The following is a 9,619-nucleotide window of genomic DNA, read 5'->3' as shown; positions in this document are numbered from 1 at the left end:
AATTAAAATGCATTTATTTTTTCTAGGAAAGAAATATATATATAATATGAATGCTTATATTTAATATTAAAAAATAAAAATGATAGTAATAATAAAAAATAATAGTAAAGATGCATAGTTTAGAGAAATATATATATATAACATAAGAAAATTCATAATAGATTTAGTTTGTTTTTTTTTTAAATAAATATAGTAATAATGATAAGTAAATGAGAAGAAATAAAAAAAATAAAAATAATAAAATAATAAAAATAAAAAAAATGAATGAAATGATTATTTGAAAAATTTCACCTAAGATAGGTAAAGAGTTGCATCTTCTAAGTGGATTTTTTTTTTAATGCGAAGTTCGAGACGGATTTTCACCGAAGCGTCGGGATAAATCCGAACTCCAAATTTCAATACCCATCAACTCAAATAATCGTTGCTAAAATAATAATATATATTGAGAAAAATAAATCTACATAATATCACATTTAAATCTAGGTTAGTGTAGTTAGTTAATTAGCAAATAAATATCATTAAATAAAATTAAGTTAACCATTAATTTAATTAATTATTTATTTGATTAAAAAAGGAAAATAATACATAAGATGGAATATTAATTCACTATGCTAGTTAAAGAATATAGATTTAAATAGGAAACTCTAAAAAATAATAATAAATAATTAAATAATACTAAGTATATAAACAATGTGATAAATATTTAAATACATAGTTGGGTGAATTATGAATCACCTAAGTCAATAAACGCGTGCATGTAGACATCAGCATTTTATCCTGTCATAGCACGCTACATTTATTTTGTAAATGGCGCGAGAATTCCGATGATGGGATTTTCCTGAGGAGCTTGTAGAGACGAGTTCTTCCGGGGATATCTCTATGTGAGAAAAATTTCGAGACTTCACCAAAGCGTTGGGATGGTCTTCGAATGATTTTCCAATAAAAGATTACCGACTCAATTATTTAAAATAAACAAGTCATGACATCATTTTATGCTTGCATCATGTGCATACGTAAAACCAAATAAAAAAACTCAGTCAGTCAATTTAATAAAAATTTAATTAATAAGTAGTGATTAAATTAAAGGTAGGCTATAATAAGATAACTTAAGATTAAATGGTACCGTTCGTGGAACGGGCGCTATGGAGGTGCTAACCCTTCTCCGTGCGTAACCGTACTCCCGAACCTGTCTCTAAACAACGTAGATCAGTTCTCGTTCTTTCGACGGACCTAAAATTAATTAAGGACTTCGTCGATTAGAATCGGATTAATAAGTGACCAATCACACCTAGATAAGAAAAAAAAGATTGATGGCAACTCCCTAACCATTTTAATTTTCGCCCGCGTCTGGAGGTCGGGTTCCCGGACCGGCATGTTACGACAGATGGCTACTCCACTGGGGACATCGAGAGTCAAACCATTAATTAATCATAAGTTATCTTAAGCCTTAAATAATTTGTTGTTTTCCCTAGCATCAATTTTGCATATTTTTGTTTAATGCATTCAGTTATTTTGCTATTATTACTTCACTATTTTTAATAATTACGGGAAATTTAGGATAAGGGGAATGTGAAATTATTGGTCCAAGGTCAATATATTCCTTCTCACACACTACTCCGGTGTTGGTGCCACCGATGGTTAGAAAACCTCTTATTTTGTATTTGACTGTGAACAAGAATTCTATGGGATGTGTATTGAGACAACATGATGAAACGGGGAAGAAAGAACGGGCCGTATATTACTTGAGCAAGAAATTCACGAAGTATGAGTCCAAATATTCTGCGATCGAAAAGATGTGTTGTGCGCTAGCATGGACTGTCCAGAGGCTCCGACAGTATATGTTGTATCACACAACATGGTTTGTGACGAAATTAGATCCCATCAAGTATATTTTTGAAAAACCCTACCTGTTTGGAAGAATAGCTCGATGGCAAGTGCTATTGTCTGAGTATGATATTGTGTATGTATCCCAAAAATCAATCAAAGGGAGCGCCATCGCCGATTTCCTTGCAGATCGAGCTAATGAGGATTATGAATCTATAAGTTTCGATTTTCCAGATGAAGATTTGATGGTCGTCTTGCACATAGAAAATGATGATTCCAATGAACTTAATCTATGGAAGATGTATTTTAATGGAGCATCCAATACTTTGGGGCACGGAATTGGGGCAGTGTTGATTTCTCCAAATGGAAAGTATTATCCAGCCACAACGAGATTAAATTTCAATTGTACTAATAATATGGCGGAGTATGAAGTGTTGGTAATGGGATTACAAGCAGCAATCGAGATGAAGGCTGACATGATAGATGTTTACGAAGATTCGGCTTTGGTGATATGTCAAATGAGAGGTGAATAGGAAACTAGAGATTCTAAACTAGTTCCATATAAAAAGTTGGTTATAGAATTAAGCAAACAGTTCAAAGAAATCAGCTTCAACCATTTGCCTCGAGAAGAGAATCAGATTGCTGATGCTTTGGCCACCCTCGCAGCGATGTTCAAAATAAAAGAAGCGACTGATGTACGCCCTTTTGATTTAGAAGTCCGTGAAGTCTCTGTACACTGCTTGAATGTTGAGGAAGAGGTTGATGGTAAGCCGTGGTATCATGATATCATGCCATACATCCAGCACCAGGCATATCCTGAGAATGTCACGGACAATGACAAGCGAACTCTTAGAAGATTAGCAATGGGTTTCTTCCTTAGCGGAGAAGTGCTCTACAAAAGGAGTCCAGATCAAGTACTCTTGAGATGTGTGGATATTACGGAAGACAACAAAATAATGAAAGAAGTCCACGAAGGAACTTGTGGAGCTCATGCTAATGGACATATGTTGGCTAGACAAATTATGAGAGCTGGTTATTATTGGTTGACATTGGAATTAGACTGCATAAACTTTGCTCGAAAATGCCACAAGTGTCAAGTTTACGCTGATAGAATCCATGCTCCACCAGCCCCATTGCACATTTTCATAGCACATTGATCATTTTCAATGTGGGGAATGGATGTGATTGGGCTTATTACGCCGAAAGCCTCTAATGGACATCGATTCATATTGGTGGCCATTGATTATTTCACGAAATGGGTAGAAGCAGCTTCCTATGCCAATGTGACACAAAAGGTGGTGTGCAAGTTCATCCAAAAGGAGATCATATGTCGGTATGGGCTACCGGAAAGGATCATCACTGATAATGCAAGCAATTTGAATGGTGCGATGGTGAAGGAGGTTTGCACTAAATTCAAGATCAAACATCATAACTCGATAACTTACCGTCCGAAGATGAACGGAGCGGTAGAGGCAGCCAATAAAAATATCAAAAATATTGTCGAAAAGATGACTGAAGTTTATAAAGACTGGCATGAAAAACTTCCTTTTGCCTTGCATGCATATCGAACTTCTGTGCTTACCTCCACCGGGGCAACTCCGTATTTATTAGTATATAGTACAAAAGCAGTTCTACCTGTTGAAGTAGAAATCTCATCACTGAGAGTGTTGATGGAAACAGAATTGGAAGATGCTGAGTGGGTCCGCTCCCGTTACGAACAATTGAATCTGATTGAGGAGAAAAGGCTTGCAGCTCTTTGTCATGGCCAGATGTACCAACGAAGGATGATGAGAGCATACGAGAAAAAAGTTCATCCCAGGCAATTTCGAGAAGGAGAGTTGGTTTTCAAGAGAATACTCCCTAATCAAACTGATTTTCGGAGAAAATGGATGCCGAATTGGGAAGCACCGTATGTGGTAAAGAAGGTTTTTTCAGGAAGAGCTTTAATTTTGGCTGACATGGATGGGGAAGATTTGCCTAATCCGATAAATGCGGATGCGGTAAAGAAGTACTATGCTTAAAAAAAAAAAACCAGAAGGGGTTCGTGGTGAAAACCCAAAAAGGGCAGCTCGTACCTAAAGGAGGAGACTCATGCTGAAAACCCAAAAATGGAGGCTTGAGGTCGAAAAGCAGGAAGTTATAATGAAATTTAAAGATGTCAGCCTAAATGGGACACAAGATTGAGGTAGAAATACATTATGAATGGAGCTCCACAATTTCACAAAACAGGGGAAGTTAGGGAGTCTGCAACCCACAGATTTGCTCAAAGCATCAATCAAGGACAATTCTTGAAATCGAATATCAGATTGTTTTCTCTGAATGGTCTGAGTGTTCATCACTTAAAGATCTAATGTTTGCTCTGTAAATTCTCTTTGCCTTGAATTATTTGATTTCTCATATATGAAATTCTCCTTTGCCTCTTTATTTTAACCCTTTCATTATTTACCATCCCATGATTCACATAGTGATTGTCATAGAAATGAATGATGACTGGTAAAAAAAATAAACTAATTAAGTAAGAAATTACACTCATTGTTCAGCAAAAAACTTAATGATGAGAAAAAAAGGAATGGCAGAGCCTCGAACCTAAGGCAAAGTCAAATGTCAAAAGAGAGGGTACTTAAGAAAAATCTGGAGTTACCTGAAGTCTCCAGAAGGAAAGAAAACAGGCAAAGAAGATCGAGAGTTACAGTGAAAAATCGGATGAAACAAGAGAAGGGTCTCGGAGCCTTAATGAATCATAAACATGAAAACATTTCATCATGTCAATCACGCATACATGTCTAGCCATGCACCCGACAAGAATCAAAATTAATTCATGTCCCAAGCTTCGAAGGTAGAAATTCACTTGACCTAAAGTGTTGGGATTGTAAAACTTTGATGGAAGGATTTGAGTTTTTTCATTTCATGTTAATCTAATTAAGTTAGCATTAAAGAATTTAATCGAACCTGTTGTGAGATAGGTCGAGCCTAAATTTAGTTTAGGAATTTTAATTTTGTTTTAATCAAACCTGTTGTGAGATAAGTCGAGCCTAGATTAAGTCTAAAAATTTTAATTTTTTTTAAATCGAACCTGTTATGAGATAGGTCGAGCCTAAATTTAGTTTAAGAATTTTAATTTTGTTTAAATCAAACATGTTGTGAGATAGGTCGAGCCTAGATTAAGTCTAAAAATTTTAATTTTGTTAAAATCGAACCTGTTATGAGATAGGTCGAGCCTAAATTAAGTTTAGGAATTTCAATTTTTAAATCGAATCTGTTGTGAGATAGGTCAAGCCTAGATTAAGTCTAAAAATTTTAATTTTGTTTAAATCGAAACTGTTATGAGATAGGTCGAGCTTAAATTTAGTTTAGGAAGTTCAATTTTGTTTAAATCGAACCTGTTGTGAGATAGGTCGAGCCAAAATTAAATCTAGAAATTTTAATCGAATTTGTTCTAATATGGGTCAAGCCTAGATCAAGTCTAAAAATTTCATTTTTGTTTAAATCGAACTTATTTTGAGATAAGTCGATTCTAGATCGATTTGATTAAATCAACTAGCTTCGAGATAAGTCAAATGTGGTGTCTACGTCTTTGCATTATCCTTGATTCTCAAGAATGTATAAAGAGGGACAATTGTAGACACCTCAAAAAAAAATAATAAAATAAAAAATATATATAATAAAAAATATAAAATAAATAAATAAATAAAAAGAGAGAAAGAAATGGCTGGGCGTATGCCTGGCCATCCCTTCCCCAACCACCATGCATGATGGGGCTCTGGCCACCAACTCCTTGGTGCCAGAACCCCATTGCCGGGTTGTCCAAATTTTTGGACAACCCAGCTTTTAAGGCACCACCTGCAAAACCAAAAGGGAGATCAAAATCCAAAAAAAAAAATCCTAAATCTACCAACAAGCTACCTAGCCATAGGCAAAAATAAAAAAACAACAATCAAAAAACAAAGCACAAGAACATATACACAAAAAAAAATGAGAGAGAGCAGAGGGCTAGGATTTGGATTCGGGTTTGTTTGAGTGAAGGAGATTGGTGAGCTTTGAGGGAAGGGTTGGATCTTTGGAGTGCCGGCTAAAGGAGAGTGGAAGCCAAAGCTTTTCGAGGTCGGTATACCGACCACCGACAAGGGAAAAGGTAGACCCGGTTGGGTCACCGTCGACCGAGGCAGGGAGTGCCAGATCCGTCTATCGGAAGGAAAGAAGGCTTCGAGGGAGAGAGGGAGGCTGAAGTCTCACTGGTTGGCTGTGAGGAAAACAGTGGAAGCGCCGGCCATAAGAGAAAGAGAGAGAGGGGAAAAATTTTAGAGAGAAGGCAGAGAGGCCGACGACTAGAGAGAGAAAAAAGGGCCAAAAATGAGAGGAGAAGAGAAAAAGAAAGCTTAAATACTTAGGTTTAAGGTCTCCAAAACAACGCCATTTTGGAGGAGCACAAGCTGCCAAGCAAACACTCCAAACGGTGCATTTTGGGCTCAGTTTAGTGGACCTAGGAAGTCAGATCCAGTGCAGCAGACTCGGGCTTTTTGTGGGTCTCCGAATTGGGCCAATTGCAACCCAATAAGGTATAACTCTTCTTTTTTTGCCTGGGTTTAGCCCACTGTAATTAAAATGCATTTATTTTTTCTAGGAAAGAAATATATATATAATATGAATGCTTATATTTAATATTAAAAAATAAAAATGATAGTAATAATAAAAATAATAGTAAAGATGCATAGTTTAGAGAATATATATATATNTAGGAAGTCAGATCCAGTGCAGCAGACTCGGGCTTTTTGTGGGTCTCCGAATTGGGCCAATTGCAACCCAATAAGGTATAACTCTTCTTTTTTTGCCTGGGTTTAGCCCACTGTAATTAAAATGCATTTATTTTTTCTAGGAAAGAAATATATATATAATATGAATGCTTATATTTAATATTAAAAAATAAAAATGATAGTAATAATAAAAAATAATAGTAAAGATGCATAGTTTAGAGAAATATATATATATAACATAAGAAAATTCATAATAGATTTAGTTTGTTTTTTTTTTAAATAAATATAGTAATAATGATAAGTAAATGAGAAGAAATAAAAAAAATAAAAATAATAAAATAATAAAAATAAAAAAAATGAATGAAATGATTATTTGAAAAATTTCACCTAAGATAGGTAAAGAGTTGCATCTTCTAAGTGGATTTTTTTTTAAATGCGAAGTTCGAGACGGATTTTCACCGAAGCGTCGGGATAAATCCGAACTCCAAATTTCAATACCCATCAACTCAAATAATCGTTGCTAAAATAATAATATATATTGAGAAAAATAAATCTACATAATATCACATTTAAATCTAGGTTAGTGTAGTTAGTTAATTAGCAAATAAATATCATTAAATAAAATTAAGTTAACCATTAATTTAATTAATTATTTATTTGATTAAAAAAGGAAAATAATACATAAGATGGAATATTAATTCACTATGCTAGTTAAAGAATATAGATTTAAATAGGAAACTCTAAAAATAATAATAATAATTAAAATAATACTAAGTATATAAACAAGGTGATAAATATTTAAATACATAGTTGGGTGAATTATGAATCACCTAAGTCAATAAACGCGTGCATGTAGACATTAGCATTTTATCCTGTCATAACACGCCACATTTATTTTGCAAATGGCACGGGAATCCTGATGATGGGATTTCCCCTAGGAGCTTGTAGAGACGAGTTCTTCCGGGGATATTTCTAGGTGAGGAAAATTTCGAGACTTCACCAAAGCGTTGGGATGGTCTTCGAATGATTTTTCAATAAAAGATTACCGACTCTATTATTTAAAATAAACAAGTCATGACATCATTTTACGCTTGCATCATGTGCATACGTAAAACCAAATAAAAAAACTCAATCAGTCAATTTAATAAAAGTTTAATTAATAAGTAGGGATTAAATTAAAAGTAGACTATAATAAGATAACTTAAGATTAAATGGTATCGTTTGTGGAACGAGCGCTATGGAGGTGCTAATCCTTCTCCGTCTGTAACCGTACTCCCGAATCCGTCTCTAAAAAACGTAGATCAGTTCTTGTTCTTTCGACGGACCTAAAATTAATTTAGGACTTCGTCGATTAGAATCGGATTAATAGGTGACCAATCATACCTAGATAAGAAAAAAAAGATTGGTGGCGACTCCCTAACCATTTTAATTTTCGTCCGCGTCTGGCGGTCGGGTTCCCGGACCCGCACGTTACGACAATCCACCGTAACAAATCAAGCTCACTTCTGTATTGTAACATAAACCAATTAAGTGGAGAAAAACAAGGCAAGAAAAAGGAGGAAGCTTGAAAAATCTGAAAAATTTTCAGCGTCCCAACTCCTGTGAGCACGAGCTAAGGTCCTTTCATGTCTTTCCAGTCCCAAGTACCTCAGTGAGCTTCCTCAAGGTTTTGGGTGTCAAAAGATTATGATCTTTGAATGTGATTGACAAATGCAGAAAGCCAATGACAATGAGGCAGTACTGGTCCTGCCAACGCCTCTCTGCCTTATCCACATTTTCGAGCTGTCCACCACAAAATATGAAAATTATCATCCTTTATCTAATTACTCTGTCTACGCAAATCTCTCTCAACGGGCCATTGGTTAATTTGTACATCTTGCTCGAAAGCTTTTTGTCGTTCGATACTCTTCCATCGTTCCAACCAGACGCGCAGTTGTGTGTAAGATGTTTAGTTTGAATATATTAACATCAGAAAGTCGTTCTCAAGGCGTAGAAAAATATCAACTGGGGAGTTAGAAGCAAGTTGCCCACATAAATTCTGACAGCCATCTCGTGTTCGGAACCAGCAATGTCGATTGGTTAGACTTTGTTATCAACATTAAGACAGCCATTTGTTCCCCTTAGAAATCTTTGGCTCCCTATTGTGATGTAGTTGCACAAAAGCTGAACATACCACTTGTCAGAAACTATTATTGCATTCAAATACTATACACAAATGGGAGCGACTTAAGAAAGGCGACTTGACCACTGAAAAACGGAGAAATAGGGGGTTTCCAATGCCAGCGCAAAATCTGTTTATCTAAATCTTAATCATAATTAACAGCTTCTCAAGTTAACAATAGTGTATATATCTATAATCAAAAGCACCATAAGAGTAATCCATTTGTTTCCAAAGATCACATTGTCTTTAGGGTATTTTAACACACTAGAAGAATACAAGAATGGCTACTACCCTGTTTTATATATATATATATATATATAAAATTAAGTAAAGAAAATGCAACTTACAATTTCTTCTGCATTGTTAATTAGACGCCCACAGTCCACAGGGGTTGGGAAAGTAACAGGCCAAATTAAAATTGCTGCCCATGGCCACTAGACAGCGGAGCATCAAACTGTTAAAACAAATAAAATAAATATATAAAATGATCAAATGCTACTACCACCCAAAGTGTTTGGAGGCTATTTCCAAATTGTGCGGACTTTCAATATTCTATCCTGCCGACAAACATGCCACTTACATTTCAACCAATTAAATTATCCTAATGATACTTCCAAGATAATTAAAAATAATCTATGACGTTTATTTCAGCAATTGCGTACTTGTTTTTTTCTTTTATTTGTTACGTAACTTTTCTTAAAATTTGAACTCCAATTATATATTTTTTCTGGCGCAAGAGCGGCTAAAGCCCATAGTTTCCCAAGCTTGGCTCATAGGCTTCCTTTGCTAAATATAAATTTAATGTATTAAGCTTTCTTAAATGCTCAATATATATATATATATATATATATATATATATATATATATATATATATATATATAT

The 9,619-nt window shown here is 34.8% G+C and overlaps 1 protein-coding gene across 1 annotated transcript; it reads left to right on the top strand.

The window, feature by feature from the left end:
* LOC108663007 lies at window positions 1,635-2,981 on the top strand. Its single transcript, XM_018125484.1, has 2 exons — window positions 1,635-2,349; window positions 2,404-2,981. Exons 1-2 carry the CDS (start codon window positions 1,635-1,637, stop codon window positions 2,979-2,981), a joined length of 1,293 nt encoding a protein of 430 aa, XP_017980973.1.

This window comes from Theobroma cacao, chromosome 8 (genome assembly GCF_000208745.1).
Source record: "Theobroma cacao cultivar B97-61/B2 chromosome 8, Criollo_cocoa_genome_V2, whole genome shotgun sequence".
NCBI lineage: Eukaryota > Viridiplantae > Streptophyta > Magnoliopsida > Malvales > Malvaceae > Theobroma > Theobroma cacao.
This window is presented reverse-complemented; position numbering and strand designations above follow the sequence as displayed.